This window comes from Chionomys nivalis, chromosome 11, assembly GCF_950005125.1.
Source record: "Chionomys nivalis chromosome 11, mChiNiv1.1, whole genome shotgun sequence".
In the NCBI taxonomy this organism is placed as follows: Eukaryota; Metazoa; Chordata; class Mammalia; order Rodentia; family Cricetidae; genus Chionomys; species Chionomys nivalis.
The window spans coordinates 2,807,446-2,824,402 of record NC_080096.1 but is presented as its reverse complement, the minus strand read 5'-3'; the positions used below and the strand labels follow the sequence as shown (position 1 = coordinate 2,824,402).

At 54.6% G+C, this 16,957-nt stretch overlaps 1 protein-coding gene across 1 annotated transcript in view; it reads right to left on the bottom strand.

Moving 5' to 3' along the window:
* Ajap1 (adherens junctions associated protein 1) overlaps positions 1-5,025 on the bottom strand; it is a 110,586-nt gene extending 105,561 nt beyond the window's left edge. The window contains exon 1 of the mRNA XM_057784565.1: positions 4,891-5,025. Within this exon, the coding sequence (XP_057640548.1) occupies positions 4,891-4,919 (29 nt within the window). The 5' untranslated portion in view covers positions 4,920-5,025. The remainder of the gene's footprint in view (positions 1-4,890) is intronic.
* Positions 5,026-16,957: the final 11,932 nt, after the last annotated feature.

The following is a 16,957-nucleotide window of genomic DNA, read 5'->3' as shown; positions in this document are numbered from 1 at the left end:
CCAGGGAGAAGCACAAAAGTGGGACTTGATAAAATAGGGGCACTGTGCCATGCTGACACATTTAAGCTTGGACAGGCATTTCTTGTGCATCTTACTGCTTGCCGGGCGATCTTCCCAGGGAGCAATGAGGAATGAGGCACACTGTAAGCCCATGGACCCTGGACATCCCATCCAGCACAACCCAGGATGCTCAGTGCATCCCTGAGCCTCTCTACATGGCATTACCTCCCTCCACAGTGTGTCTGGTCCCCCAGCAAGGTACATGTTCCCACCACTGTTGCTGTCCCAACCCAGCAGCCCTTGTGGTCAAAACACAAGCAGGACTAAGGAGTGGAAGCAACACCCCGAGAGAGCAGGCAGCCAGGCTCAGGGACTGTGCCCAAGCAACTGCTCAGAAGAGGGAGGGGAGCCAGCAGGTGCAGACCCTTGCCCCTCTTAGGTCAATCCTGGAGAAAAATTGTGACAAGGAGCAGACCCAGAATACCATCAAGCCAAGCAGGAAAGGGCAGAGGTGACATCATGGAAGCTAATGAATGCCAGCTCTGTACCCCGGCTTTTCCATGGGGTGGAAGGGACAAAGGTGGAACAAGGGGCCTTCTACTGGGTGCAGGCATGTCTCTCTCTCTCCTTTTGCCTTTCTTGGACCCAGGGGGATAAGAGGGACAAGTAGGGAAGGGGCGTAAGGGGACACAGCAGATCTGACTCTTACAAATGACAATTTCAGACACTTTCCTTCATTCTGGTGAAGAATTTTGGGGATCCCACAGACCTATGGTGGATTTGTGGCTCCCTCCATCATCCTTGCAAGGACCAGCATAGCCTTCTAGCCACCTCCCTGCACCTACCTGCCCTACTTAACCCAGGCCATCTGCCCACAGCTCAGTAGCTACCACACGGCCCTACCAGAAAGGGGGACTGTCCTGAGCTTCCTAGGACTGTCCTGGTAAGCCCCCATGGTTTACCATGAAGAAGCACTCCACACTCCTGGGTGATGATGGCTGAGCTACTGCCCTGGTAAAGGTCCTCGGCAACTAGGTGGATCCCTACAGCTAATCTGACCCTCTCCCTGATATGGATGGAAGTCGGGGGACCTAGGGCTCTGACAGGGGCACACTCCGGCCTGACTCTATTCCAAGCCTTTTAGCTGAGTCTATCTGAGTTACATAACCAAGCTCCCCGCTAGCCCTTCGTGAGTCACCAGCCCCTTTAAATTCCTGGAAGGGGTCTCAGAGGAGGAACAAGCCTGGTTTGTGCTCGACTGCTCTAGACCCACAAGCCCCCAGCCTGCCTCCCCTTCTCGGTCTGCCAGGCAGGAGGCAAGCAAAACCCTCTCCAGCCAGACTTCAAACGCAGGAATCTAGATCAGGGATATATTTGGCTTTCTCAGCTAATCTTTACATCAATTTGGTCTCTACTGACTTGTAACCCTTTGAAGCAAACCTAGCAACGGTGTATTAAAACCATGTGACTCCCACATAACCCCTAGAGAAAAGCCCCAGGCTCAGGAGACCCACAGCTCGGGGTTCCAAATCCATAGGCTCTGTAAGAACCCAGGTTTCCATGGCATGATCGGGGCAATGTCTGACAAACACCCTGCCTTTGTCAGGGTCAGAGAAGACATTGAGGCTGTGAGGCTGGGTGGGAGGCAGCTAGCCCCCAAGGGATCCCAACAAGGAGGACGCAGGCACACAGAGGGATAAGCAAGCTGTCCCTTCTCCGGGGACCGGAGGTAGACATCTCAGAGAGGTGTAGAGTTGCTTGTGTGCTCTGTCTCCTTCCCCAAGGCACAGAAGAGAAGGGGGAATCCGTAAATGAATAAAGACGGACAGGGAAGGGGGTGTCCACTACCAAATCCTCACTTGGCCCAAGGATGAGAGAGAGGGGTGAGGTGTGCTGATGTTGCTGGAAACCCTCTGCTACCTCCTAAACCTACCATTTATTCCAGCATTATTATCCAGAGTAGTATCACGGCCTCTGACCCGAGATGGGTTCCAGTTGCCATCCAGTTAGCAGCAGCAGCTGTAAAGGAGAGTGAGCCAGCATTCACCCTGCGCCCAGTGTTTGCAGACAGAGCACTGACTCCATCCACTAAAGCCTGGCTGCGCACCCCCAGCTGCTGGGGGACTTTGTGCTGGGGCTGGTGACAGCCAGCCCTGTGGATCCCTGCCGGGAAGCCCAGACACAACACAGCACACACTGGGAGGGCTTGAGAAAACTGTGAATTGCGTTTTGAACTTGTACTAGGGGACTTTCCTCGCAGAAGGGATGCCGAAAGTTCAGGGCTGGGAGTCGGGAATGCCTGTGAGGAACAAGACTTGAGCAGGGTTGAGTCTGTGACTGTATGCCTAGTCCTGAACACAACCCAGCAAACTTTGTGGGTGCTTGCTCCCGGCTACTCCACACAACCCCATGAGGTCAGTCTCCTCAGGCCACAGCCCCAGCAGAGGCAACCAGCCACCAGGACCAGATCTGGGGATTTGGGCTGCCTGCTGAGTAAGCAAACCCTCTGAGCTGCTCAGGGACTCCACAGTCCAGCAAGCCCCAAGCCTCCTTCAAGGACTGTCTTCCTCTGGACCCAAGGAAGCCCAGATACAAATAACCAACAAGTAAATAAATAAAGACATAAAAGCAGGAAAATCCAACTCCATCTGCTCCTGCCTCCTAAAGCATCAAGGCTCCTTATACAGTTTGGCTTCGTCGTAGAAGTAACCAACCCTGGCTCTGGGTGGGAGCTAGGAAGCCCCTCCCTCGGCTTGCAGGGAACCACCTTTTCCCAGGCAGAAGAAGGCTGCCTTCTGCCACCTCGGCCCAAAAATGCTCCAAGCTTGACAGCAAAATGTCCAGTGCTCACCCAGGGAGCAGAGGGAAGCAGTCAGCAAGAGATGAAAGAGCTGCAGAGCCAAAGTGCAAACTCCTGGGCTCAGGCTCCCTGTGCCTGCCCAGAGGGAAACAAAATCCCCCTGCTCCCCTGCCGTGAACACTTGCCCCATGTCAGGATTGCTGAGAGGTAGCAGCCCTTCCTGGGGTGGGGGCAGGCTGCGGCATGCATGTGTATAAAATCTTACATGCTAACATGTAAGGGACCCTAAAAGGTCAAACTTCAAAATTCCCAGAAGAAGCATTTCTGAAAACCTGGCTCGGCGAGCGTTGTTCTACGGTAGGGGTTTAAGTGAATTTTGAGCCCCCAAAGGAGGTTTCTTTGCTGGTGTTTGTTCTCTCCCCCTTATCAGAATGTACTAACCTTTCAATCTAACAACTTGTGCAGGTAAGTTGCCACCAGCAAGCAAGTGACTGACTGCGGCTTCCGAAACAGCTAGGAACTCAAGCTGCCTCTGGGCAGGGAGGGGATCCACTGGGTTGCCCTTGAGACCCTGGGATCTAACGGGGCACTGGACAGTTCAGACCAGAAGAGCAAACAGGCAGGCAGACAGACAGACAGGCAGACAGACAGACAGACCGGGCACCTAGATGGGGGTCAAGAGCTGTTCTTGTTTCCTTTGGTCCACACCCCAAAACTGGGGGGGGGGGGCTAAACCTTATCTCACCACAGTCCAATGGTGGACTGAGGCTCAGCCAGCGCCCCACACTCAGCCGATCAGCCTGGCGATTAACCTCTTAAAGCCCACAGCGCACACAAACCCAGCCTCCAGGAAAAGGAACGCCAGTAATGACGCCTGACAGCCCTCACTAGATGATGCCGGCCAACATCTATTCCCAGGCACCAAATCCACTCGTAAATCAAGGCCAGCGAGAAAACACTCGCATGCCAGTCTCCTTCAGACTTCTCAAAATCAGGTCGCACACATGTTCCTCCCTCCTTTGGCCCCACTTTCTCCCCAGCTTCGTGCTGGTGGGGGTTGCAGAGGCTGCCTGCTCCAGCAGCCACCAACTCCTTGTATGCTCAACACGGGAGCGCAGTGCATCCCAGTGGACAAACACTAGAAGCGCAAGTAGCCTTTCTCTGCTTCCATCTGCGTCGTTTCAGCCTAAGTCCCACCCCCGACCCAAGCGCACCAGCTCTGGCCAGAGACCCCCTTCATGAGGGCAAGGGTGGTATGCACTACGCTCTGCAAAAGGGGCAACTACGTCTTGGGGACCCCTTGGCCGCCCAGGGCAGGATCCAGAGAAGCCAAAGAGACTCAGTGGGTGGTCAAAGTTTTCAGAAGGGTCTTTCTAGCCGGCCCCATAACCGCGCTGGGCTTGAGTTCCTCCTGGCCCTAACGTCCCAGACACTGACAAGCCCTGTGTGCTTGTGTGTCTGTGAAAGGTGCTTGGAGGGGGGTTGCCTGTTATTGCTCCCCAGAATCCAAGCTCTCCAGACTCAGATGTCCGCCAGCTGCGTGCGACCTTCTGCCCGGAGGTCACCCCCAAAGCAGCTGGGTCGGCAGCTGAGCTCTTACTACACTTCTGTTCAAGGCCCCCAGGGTCCCAAGGAACAGACAGAACGGCTGGCGAAGCCGCTGTGGGGTTCTGCGTTCCTCCAACTCCTTGGCAAAGCTGGCTCGAGAACTGGGAAGGCTGGTGGTTCTCTCCGGCGGCTCCGGCGTCAGCCTCGGCCCCCGAGACCGCCGCGCCCAACGGCCCGCAACTCGCGCAGGGCTCCCGAGAGGAGGCGCGCCGAGGCCACGGGCCAGGACACTGCGCTGCTGGCGTCCCGAGCCGCGGGCGCGCCTAGCTTCCAGGTCACTGGGGCAAGCGACCCCAGACTCGCGGAGCTCCCTGACTGGCCGCAGGAACCAGCGGCGGGCGGCCGCGCTGCGCGGCTTCGGGTGCACCACGCGGGCCGCCTCGGGGAGGAGAGAAGAGGTGCCTTGGTTTGCAACAGTGAGCAGCAGCCCAGCCCAGCGCCCACGCACCCCCACGCACTCTGCCTCCTGACGGATCGCTCACCTGAGTCCTAAAAGCTGTTGGATCCACATGGTCACGTTTCGGGAAACCGAGCCTCAGACCTTGCTTGCCCCGGCCATCTGCGCGGCGCCCGCGCCCGCTCGCTCCCGTCCCGTGGCGCCGCTCTCCGGCTTCGGGCCGCCGCCGCCCGCCGGCCGCGGGGCGCACAGCGAGTCAGAGCGCGGCCGCGCGGGGCTCCATGCCGGCCGGCGCGCCGCCGCCGAGGGGGCGCATGGCTCAAGCGGGCCGGCCCGCGGGGGCGCACATCCTCCCGCCGGGTGTCGGGGCGCGGGGCCCCCTCCGTAGGTCACACGGCGCGGGCGGCGACGAAGCGGGCGCTCTCTGGAGCTGTCACCGGCCGCGAGGGTCCGAGGAGCGCGGCTTCGCCCTCCGGGGCGGCAGGCAACGAAGCCGGTGGCGCGGCGCACCGTGCAATGACCTGCGAGGCTGTGATCGGCGTGGCCAGGGGTTTTAGAGGATCACCCCTCTGGCCCACGCGGGTCGCCTCCACGCGCCGCCGGATCAGGGCTGGGGGGATCCGTCCCGGGTTCTGCCACCGATCAACTTGCCGGAGAGCTTCGTCTGAGCGCTCGCTCTGCAGACGGCCGCGGCCGGGAGGCTGGCAGGAGGCGGGCAGGGGAGGCGCGGGGCGAGGGCGCGTGGAGCGCGGGGCGTGGGGACGCGCGGCGGCGGCGCCGCGCGGAGGAGGCGCGCGGGGATCCCGGGCCCCGCCGCCCGCGCCCACCGCGCCCTCCGCAGAGCCGCCCGCGCCGCTTGGCCGCCTCCCTCTACGCGTCTGCCTCCGGGCGCTTGCCCCCGCCTCCGCGAGCGGGTCCCAACTCCGCCCGCCCGGCCCGGCTCACGTCACCCTCCTTCCCCGCCCCTCAACCTGGAGTCTGAGCCCCCTACCCGGCCGGCAAGCTCTGCTCTCCAGCCCACCTCCCTGGAGCTGAACTGGAGACCTGGGCTCTGAGTGGCCTGGGCGGCGCCGGAGACAGGATTCTGGCCCGCCCCTTCCCCATCCCTAGCCGCGTCCCGGTCTCCACCTTGGGAAAGGCTCGAAAGAGGCCGCAGGCTCCGATTGGACCGCCGGGCGCCGCCGGATGGTGTTGCCACGGTAACCGGATGGTATGCGAAGCAGTTAAGAGGTTCGGACCTGGTTCTAAGTACGCCCAGTGGACGCGGAGGGCTGATTTGGGGAGGGGACGTTCTCGTGGGGCTCCGGGAGACGGGGCTGCGCGAAAGTTTCCTCCAGCGGAGCTGCATGGCGCTGGTGATGCGAGAGACTGTGGGAGGCTGGGGAGGGTCCTCCAAGGGGGAATCCTCCCCACTGCCTGGGCCTGGCCTCCGTCCAGGCAGATGAAGTTTCAGCGTTCGGTTGGAGCTTGTTTCTGCCCGGTTATTTAGTCTCCAACCCAGTGTCGTCCTTCCTGATTTTATGGCAACTGCCGCCTTTTCAGAACCAAAGAGTTCTGAACCTGGGTCTCCCAGGCTCTCAGAAATCTTATCCACTCCCTGACCCAGCACTTCCCGGTGCCTTACCTTGTTAGTCGTATCTGCATGGCTGGTTAGTGAAAGACAGGCACTCTGAGGTCCGCTTTCTCTGACAGAAGTGACACGGAGGAGGCAGAGTCTCCCATGGAGGCTTGAGCTGCTGGGTCCCTGGGGAACTGTCAGGGCAAAACCCAACTTTGAACTTCACACACAGAGGGCGAGAAGTGCAAAGTCAAGGAAGGGCCTTAGAAATGAGCTTCAGCCAGCAGCCTTCCCGCATAGACATGAGAGCCAAAACCAGGAGGGTAAGAAGATGCGAGACCGGACTTCTCAGAGTGCTGTGTGTAGTGGCTTCTGCCCAGTTCTGACCCCCTATGAGAGGCTGAGGCCTCCCTAGGAGGGTTACCGATGGAGGAGGAGCCAACAGAGTCTGACTGGGACTCACAGTGAGCCCAGGCAGGCCCTTCCCCCCAGCCTCCAGCCCAAGGTTTTACACAGCCAGAGATTCCTCCCCACCCAGGCTGAACAGGATGGGAGTGGTTCTGTTTTCCCTCTCAAGACCAATAAGGTAGCATGAGCCTGGACGTGGGTACCGGGTGTCACTGTCTTGGGGTCCTGGCTCTATTATGCAACCTCTCTGACTCTTGGTCTTCTCCTCCTCAAGACCCGTTTCCTGTCACTTCCCTTTGGAGGTTTTAATCAGAACTAAATGAGTTTGCCAGGCACACGTGCAACTGTTACTAGCAATGTGCCAGTCTGTGGTCCAGAGACACCCAGGTGACTCAGCACTTTGTCTGGCCACTTCTGGGTCATCTTCCCTCAGAGCCCTGGTCCTGATGGGCTGTGAGGAGATGATCTTAGGAAGCTAGGAGACAGGGAGGTCCTCAGAGAGCAAGCTGGACCCAGTTGCCAACTAGGAAGCAGATGCCTGCACTGCTGCCACCTAGCGGGAGAAGCCAGAGTGCTTCAAGGGAGGACCTTCCAGCAGCCTGAGGAATCCTTCCGGTGGCATCTTAACAGCCTGGCAGCCAGGTGGCTGCGGGGTAGGGGAGGGGGTGGGGCTCTGACCTGGTTTCTTCTACAGACCCTTCCCAGCCTTACAAGCTCCACTGCCCTCTTCAAATGGGGTAGGTGCATCCCGATTAAGCTTATGATGTTATTGAAATGCATTCTCAATGATTAATGAATTAAAGTTGGGTTGAAGCTGGATGAAGAGCCTGTGCTTAGCCAGGGCGAGACCACAGGTTCATTCCCCAGCACGTGCACAGAAGCAGATAAATGAAGCCAGCGTGCGATTTAACAATGTATGTTCTTGTTGACACATTAAATAAGCAACTAGCGAATGCCAATAAAACTGACAGCCAGACACACCCGGAGATACTTACGTCCTCGGTTGCCTACAAAATGCCTGTGGCTTCCGTCTGATGTCACTAGCACCACTCAGCCTTCAGTCAGCCACCTACAGTCGTGACTCAAGGAAATACTCAACGTCAATGAGAGTTAACTAAGCCAAGATCACATTTGCTTGCCCATGTTTCAAGACCTAATGGATGCTATCCTGACAGGGAGGGGCTGGATAAAGCAACGGCTAGAAGCATTTTCTGCAAGCAAGGATGGGTCCATTAAATGGCAGAATTCTCCAGGAAAACAAATGGACAGACCACAGTAATGCAAAGGGGGCCTCTCCATTTAGGCAGGGGAGGAGACCCTCAGCCCCATCAAGACTTAATGTACCCTTTTAGAACCTGGAACCTGGGCATGTGGGCATGCATCTTCAGTTTTCCCTAGGATGACTCACATCCAAACCTCCCCAAGGCGAGCCCTATGTATTATTCTTTGTTTTTCTTCATCTCTCGATTGCTTTACAGTTGCAAAAGCAATAAAACTTCCATCTCACCATGTGTGTGGCCTGTTCCTTGGAGTTCAAGGCTCTCATGTAACTAGCTGGTTTATTTTTCTCTCCTTGAGAGCTGGCTGGAAGGGCGGATGTGTGTCACTCCACGTAATACACAGATGCAAACATGTGTGCACTCACAAGTGCATGAACGCATGCGAACATATGTGTGCTGGTACACAGGTGCACACACAGACACATGTGCTCATGTGTGTGTGCACACACATGAGCACATGCATATGTGGATAAACAAACGCACACACGCATGCATCCATACACACGCCCACGCCTGCCAGCCTCGGTGTGCACAGACAGGATCCCTGTTGGTGCTCTCTGTGCAAAGTGCAGGTCCTCCTGTGGCTTCTGGCAGCTTTCCTTCTGCCTGCCAGACATCCCCTCTTGGAACTGCCAACTATCCTCACCTCTCCCTTTCCCGGTTTCTCAACAAAGGAGCCGCGGCCCTGCAGGAGGTCCTCCTTGAAGCTCTCTGAGGCCATTTACCTAATGGCCTTCCCAGACTATTTTTAAAACTCATGCAAAGCCAAATTGAGCTGCCATTGTTCATTTTTCTCCCAAGGAGGTAAATGTGTCTTAAGCATGACATTTGATTAAGTAGCTAAGTTTGGGGTTTTAAATGGAAGGAAAAATGCTGATTAAAATCATTATAAGTTTTCTCAAAGTGTTCACACAGGTGTCTTCCCCACCTCCTCTGCCTCGCTACTTCCCCCAAAAGTCACCTTGCCTTCTCAGACAGGTTCTGTGCTGGGGGCTCTGTAATCCTTCCTGTCATCCCAGCTGTCTCCAAGCGAGGCTGCTTGCTGCTGCGCTCAGACAGGAGCCAGGCTAGCCTGTCAGAGGCGGGAGTGAAGATGACAGACACGCCCACCAGCAAAATGGCTCACAGGACAGGCAGCTTGTAGCTCAGGGCCAGCAAAGGAAATGGCTTGCCTGCCCCGTCTGACACAATGTGCTGCGTGCAGAGATGGGGACAGGTGCTCCCTTGACTTGAGTTGAGCCATGGAGCCCCCAATGCTCTGGGTCCTGATGCAGGAGGAAAGAGGGCCGCCCAGTCTGTCCCAGCAGGAATATGTCCCTCATTGTAAAGCTTTCAGGCAGCTCCGGGCGACAGCTTTGTCTACTTCTATTTAGATGGGAAAAAATGACAGACAAGGGGACCCACCGGCCTCGCAAAGGGGCACAACTGAAAAGTGTTTCCTGGCACTACCAGGTTGGGAGGGGTAGGAGTCTGAAGCTGGAGAGGAGAGAAAGTGAACCCTTCCTAGGTGGACAGACACAGGCTGGGGAACCCCATCCGGAGAGCCAAGGAAGCCCCTTGGGGGAAAGTGCTCCAGCGCCCAGTTAATCTTTTCTTTTCCCAACTGTCATGAGCCCCTCAATCTATGGTTTCTGCGCTGTGTTGCAGTTCTGTATGCTCTACCAAACTTCAGGTGCCTCGTGGTATAAAGCAGGTGCCACTTCAGGTGGTATAAAGCAGTGTGGGGCGGAGGCAGGTGTCTACCGCAGGCCAGCCAGGAGGGAGGCAGCCATAGTGGGGAGAGCCACCAAAAAGAATCAGGACACAGAGACCACCTAGTGTAGAAACTAGAGGGAAAGCCTCTCCCTCCCCAATTTCCCAGAATGCTCTGAGCCTTAGGGAAGGTCTTGGAAGGGAGGCAGACCTTCACCAGGTTCTCAGGATAGGCGTTAACTAAGCCATGAAGATGACAAGGGACTGGCGTCCTGAGGTGTAAGGGACAAGACACTCTCGACTACACTTCAACAGAGCAGAAAGAACCTGATGGGATAGATCCTACAGGGCCCAGCGTCTTGACCTCGGCGTTCACACTATCTGGAGAGGGCAGCATGTATCAAGGGATCTATGGAACCTGAGGTGTGGAGACAAGACCATCGGGTAAGGCTCCCCTGGAACAGACACAGCCCAGGCAGAGAAGCTCCTCAAGTGCCAGGGCGTGGGGTGATGAACAGATCTGACTGCACCCCATGAGGTTCTAGGACTCCTGGCTCCAGGTAGAGGCAATGGAGTGGGACCCCAGCTTTGAGTTTCACTACCCATGTCTCTCTTGAGTCTGTTTATAAACCCCACCAGCCAGCTCAGGCTGGATATCTCTAAATAGACCCCCGGAGTTCAATATTGAGCTCGGCCAGATTTGAACTCCTGCTTGTGGTCATGGGTGTCAATATCCAGCCCACTCCTGCTCCACGCCATGGTCATCTAAGACCTGACCGGGGAGCTGCTCTTCACTGAGCATCTCCAGCCACGGGAAAAGGATGAGGGGTATCCGCAGAGCCTAGCTGCAGTCCTGCAGTGTCTTCTGGGAATGGGTAAGATCACCTGCGTTCACATTTCATTGTCCGAGGCTAATCGCATGACCAAGCTGATGCCACCAGGGTGCTGGTATGCCAGGGAGTAGGGTTTGAAAGCATGAACTTCACAAAGGGTGATCCAGGAATTCTTGACATCCAGTCCTTCTAGACTCTCCACTGCCAACACTTCAGGAAGAGACTTGCATCTTCTTAGCCCCTGACCTCAGCCCCTGAGCTCGACAGATTGTGAGAAGGAAGACGGCTGTTTCTTGTATGTGCGCTCGGTTTCTTTCTCTCCAGCTATGGCCACAGAGCCTTGAATCTCCACACCAGGACCATTCAGATCGATCTTAGCACCTGCCCCAGCTGCAAGTCCCCGGCGGTGCCACTGGCACGCAGAATCAGCTTCTCGTCTGTGGGATAATTGGTTCATATCTGACTCCATGATGACCAGAAGATGCATCTTCAGGAATTGTTCCTCTAACTGGAAGAGAACATTGTGACCATTCATTAGAAATCAACGTCTTCACTGTCACCACCACCATCATTTTAAGTCCGTCATTGCCATCCCCACCACCACCACCATCATTGTCATTTCCATCGTCATCACCGCTGGCACCATAACCTTCGATGCCACTGTTACCATTATCATTTTCATCATCCTCACTGCCATCGGTATTATTGTTACATCATCGTAACTATCATTACCATCTTCAGTATCTCCACACTCCCCAGAATTGATGTCATCATCCCCATCCTCACCAGCACTTCCATCAGCATCATAACCGTCATCTTCATTACTGACACCATGAACAGCAGCAGCATCTCGGCCATAATCGTCATCTAATCCATCACCACCAGCATTATCATCATCATAATCATCATCATCATCATCATCATCATCATCAATTTTTGCTATTTGGTTGGTGCTCAGGCCATGCCAAGAGCTGCTCTCACTCAGCACATCCAAGAGAGGCTAACCCTTCTGCGGCCTCTTTTTTGACCAGTAATTGCTGGAGTCTGTCTTCCCACGCAGAGCCTCAAGTGGCATCTGGGCTGTTCTCTGCCAATCTAGAAAGTAATTCAGCAGAAAAGCCACTTCCGTGAGCACCGCCTTTTCAGAGTCTCTGTTCTCTGATGTGGAGCAGTTTCTGGAACATGTCTGAAGGGAGGGAATCTGTCACTTACAAGCAGCCCTGTGAAGGACAAACACCCAGGAAGTTTACCCCAGTGGGCCTAAAGTTCACTTCGGTCTGTCAGCTCAACTCTCCCGAGAGGCCTTATACACTTACAATCTCAACTTCATAGAAGTCCAAGGGATGGCCAGGGTAATTGTCCAAACATGAATCATCAGATCCACCATGAAGATCAACGCCACCGAGTCAGATGGTCACCCACATGCTCCCAGACAGACAGCTCCAGGCATCTGGCCAAGGAACTGTCATAATCAGAAGCAGTGTTGCACAGCATGGGGCTAAGCTGAGCATGGCTGGATGACCACGTGTGTGTGGATGCATGAAAGGCGTATGTGGTCTGGGTCTCTTTCTGGAATCAGTATAAATGCACAGCTTCTGTCCAGTGGTGAGGTCTCAAACTACCATGTGGAGGACAGTGGGGGAGGCTGACCTGCTCCACTGCCCTCTCTGACTGTGCCATAGGGCAGGCCCAGAGCAGCAGCACATGTCACCCAGCCATTGTCAGGACTGTTCTGCTGTTTCCTTACGTGCAGCACAGCCATCCCTGCAGAAACATGGGCCCCTACTTCACTCATGGTGCTGGGCTCCTATGGAAGCCATGTATTTGTTTGCTCCTCGGTGGCACGTGGTTGTGGGTCTTGAACAATCGTAGAAGAAGCTGTCAGCTGACCATTCAGGCACAGGCACATCCTCCTCTTCTTCCTTCGTAGCAAAGCGATGGTGACGGTGGACGGGTGGAGACTGGTAAGTGCACCCAGCGGAAAGTTTCTATTCTCAAGTCTTCCCTATGCCTCGTCTGCCTTGTATGAAATTCCGGCTGGTGCAATGTAAGTAGAAGCTACATGACATAGTCTCTGGTAGAACTCGTAGGTCCTGCCTGCAACGCAAGTGGAATCCAGGAGACAGCCCAACCACATTGTCACCCTGAGCTGTGGAGTCTGCGTGATGGTAGAAGCTGCATGCCCAGGACACCAGAGCTGAAAGAGAAGTCATCTGGGAGCCAAGGCATCAAGAATCCCTACAGAACCATGGGAAATAAGTGTTTCCTGAGTTCCAAGTAGAGTTGATTCTGTGTTCTGTTGCTTTCGGCCTAATACAGTGCAAACCTGCTAAGGCTGCCCAGTGCCTCCCTGCAAATGCTGAGGAGCAGACAAAGACCTTCATGGTTTTGAACCCTCCTGGTAAGAAAGTCACATGCTCTCTATACTCATTTATTCACTGTAACTGGTGTGTGAGTGTGTGTGTATGAGTGTGTGTGTGTGTGTGAATGCTTGTGCCTGTGTGTATGTGTGTGCATGTGTGTGAGTGTGTGTGTGCATGCATGTATGTATGTGTGCATGAGTGTGTGAAAATGTGTTTGTATGAGTGTGTGTGTGCACGTGTGATATTTTACATGCATGTATGTCTATGTACCGTTTGTGTGTTGTGGGAGACTGCACATTTGTTCCCAGCTGCCCAGAACTGAAATAATTACACAAAACTGTAATAATTAAAACACTGCTTGGCCAATCACTTAAGCATATTGCTAACTAACTCTTATATTCTAAACAAAGTCATCTCAATTAATCTGTGCATCACCACAAGGTCATGGTCTACTTACAAAGTTCCAGTGGGGCTCCAGCAGGGGCATCTGTCTCCTGCAGAGGCTACATGGCTTCTCCTTGACTCTGCCTACTCTCTCCTCCTCTATCTTTTTGGAACCGCAATAGGCCCAATGCAGCTTCTTTATTAAGCAGTGGTATTCACAGCACACAGGGGGAAATTCCACATCATTTGTGTGCCTGATAAGAAAGGAGGCCAGAAGAAGTCATCAGTTACATACAGTTACATACATCAGTTACATACAGTTACATACGTCAGTTACATACAGAAGCTTGTGAGCTGCCGTGCGGTGCTGGTAACCCAGGCACTCTGGAAAAGCAGCCAGTGCTCTTAGCCACTGGCTTTCTCTGGAAATAATAAATATAGGGAAAGGGAACAGTGTGGTATTGGAAGCATAAAGGGGATGATCTCACTGAGCTCGCTCTCTCTCTCTCTCTCTCTCTCTCTCTCTCTCTCTCTCACACACACACACACACACACACACACACACACACACCACATGACAATTGAGCCTGGGCCTTGCACATGCTTAGTGGATACTCTACCACTGTCTTATTGTATTTTGAAACAGTCCCAGTAAGTTGACGAGCCTGGCTTTGAACTTGTAATCCTCCTGTCTGAACCTCCTGAGTGGTTGTGACAACAGGCATGTGCCACCAGGCCTGGCCCAAGAAGAATTTTCCCATGTTATCCACTTCCTGTATGAGCCACTTTCTGTGTGATCTAGGCCATTTTCCCAGACCTCCCTGTCACATTTCTGGCTTTGATACATATCATAACAGGGGTAAAGAGCTCCCCAAATTCCTTGTTCCTTTGTTCCCAAATTTCTGGAAATTTCATCAGGCAAGGGGATTAAGCGCCAGGTCTCTAGGAAGCGTGACATAGCTCCAGGTGGATGCCCAAAGCTGGGGAGGCTTCTTTGTTACAGGGCTGGCAGGGCTGTGGAGAAGACCACAGGGAGCTGCGAACCCGGAGCAGGTGTTTCTGAGCTGAATCAGGCTGTGGTTTCCCGGACGAACGTGCAGAGTCTCTATTCCAAGCTATATAAAGCTGCAGGAACAATCAGGCCATGCTCCGAGGAGGAGGGACATCAGGAGGGCATTTCCCCCTGCCATGCCCCTCTGCCAGGCAGCAGAGGTGGGAGGGGGGATCCGTGGGGATGCTGATACCAAGCGGGAGGGCAGCTCACAAAAGCAAAAAAACCTCTTGTGCTGTGCTGTCCTCTTATTGTTGTTGCTTAGGATAAAACAAGCAACTCCCAGGGCTTATCCAGCAAATCCCCAGGTGTGATCTCCAGCCAGCTGCCTGGCCCTGCTGAGCGCCAGCCTCAACATTCTGAGGACAGGAGAGAATGGGACTGAAGTTTCCCCCTCCATCCATGCCAACCATCCAGGAGCCCTTCAGGACCCCAGCTGCCCTAGCTCCTCTGGTAAAATGGTGTGGAGCTAGCATGCCCCGAGTGTGACCTCTTCTATACCTTTTTCCTCTAGTGACTTGAGACTCCTACTATGGTTCAAACTGATGTCATCCCATGTCATTGAAGGAGTAATATTAAAAAGTCACACACTTATACTCACCTTCTTTTTCAAACGTATTCAGCCCACAGGTGTCTTGAATGCAAGCATGTGGAATTCTCAGACATGGAGGGCCGAGTGTAGGTGCCCTGTGGGCCTCTCTTGTCGTGTGAAACACTCTTAGGTAACTTCCATCATTAGCACAGGCCTGTGGCAGAGAAGCAGGTCTGTGGATGCCAACTGCTCCGCTAATGTGTGACTCTTGCCACGAGGCTCTCTGGTGGCCGGCCCCACGAGCAGGTGGACTTTAGCAGTACTGGTCAGACTCTGCCACCCACCTAACTGTCCCCTGGGATCCTCAAGGTCATTTCCAGCTTTCTTCTATGCCATCCAGCCCCGCATCACATGCTAGGCTCTCCCGTGACCTCACACAGCACAACCACTAGCTCCTCTCACTCACTGGTGTAAAATGAGTCTCCAGATCACTGGGGAGCTCTGGGGCCTCAATACCAGCTGCAGATAAGCAGAATAAGAGCACAGGAAGGTAGGCGTCCCCCTGCCATGTCCCCGGGAGCAGCAACTCATCCCACAAGAATTTCTGGAAGACCAGGTTTGTATACAGCGCCCATCCTGAGCTGCCCAGGAGGATTAGGAGAGCCTGCGCCTCCAAGAAAATTGACAGAGGAGACTAGAAAATTGTATCTGTGTCTTTTGTTAGCTTGATCCCAAAGAAGAGACTATGTATCTCGGGAGGAGAGAATATTACTAATTCCCACAGTGCTCATAGGCATGTGGCCGGGCCCACTGAGGCCTGCCCCTGGCCAAACCTGCAGACCTGAAGAAGTCCTGGGCAAGAAGCAAAGATACCATACAATCACTGACTGTTTGCCACACCCCAGTCTTTGCCTGGTGTTGTCTGCTTCTAGAGAGATGGGGCTCCACCGTGAGAGTGTGGCCAGTGCACACTAGTTAGCTCTCCCTAACTCTGGGACGAAGCTGTTGCTTAGGACTGGTCCTGGTGATGATGGAGCCATTGCTCCCATGGGACTGGTCACCCAGGATTGACCCTTTCATCTGGGCCAGCCATGCTATCATGGAGCAGCAACTCACCTGAGGCCTAAGAAGCAGCCTTTGAAAGTGAGCTCGCCACTGCCAGCATGGTTAACAGGAAGAGACTGGCTTCAAGATAGGCTCTCTGTCAAGGGAGAGAGACACAGTGGTCAAAGCCAGGTCCCCATGCCCTTGCCACTACAGGGAGCGAGGCCTTAGGTGGCCATGGCATGTTTTCCTCTCATGTCCACCTCAGGGACAATGGAGTCCATTGCAGGCCCCAGGAAGCTGGAGCTCGGTTGTAACCAACCTACACGGCAGAGGCCCAGGTCCTGTCACATTCCTGGAAATTCAGACTGTGTGTCCTTAGAAAAGCCACTTAACCCTTCGGGGCTTTAATTGACCCCTCCATAAAATGGGGTCAACAATAGTTTCTAGCCCTCTAGGGTCCCATTGCATGAATTCTTGGAGGTCCATCCTGGACCGTGTTTGGTGCATATGAGCACTTGGTAATTATGAAGACTGGGACAAGGGCGTGCTGAGGTCACACCTCGAAGGTCACGGGGCCAGGTCCTCCCGTCGCCTCTGTGCCTGCCGCTGGCTCCGCACTGTCACTGGGCTTAGCCGCCATCTGGCCCTCCTCTTCAGTTGGCTCATGCTCCCATGAGCCAGGGACTTCAGAAAGTCCATTTTCTTATTCTCTTGTCCCTTGACCAGCTTGACTGGGTTTTTGGGACTCAGACCAGTGTCGCCTCCCCTGGAAACCAAAGACATCCTGCTTGAGTTCTCTGTGTCCCTGCCACTACCTCGTCTGTGACAGTGTCCTCTGTCCCATGCCCTTCCTTCCTGCTGGGTCTCTCACAGAGCACTCTTCCTGCTCCAGGGCAGGACTTTGATTTCATCTGGCTGCCCTGCTGATGCCCAAGTTCCTCCAGATACCCTTCTCTGCAGAGCCCTAGGTCCAAGAGGCAGCTGTCTGTGGACACAGCAATGGC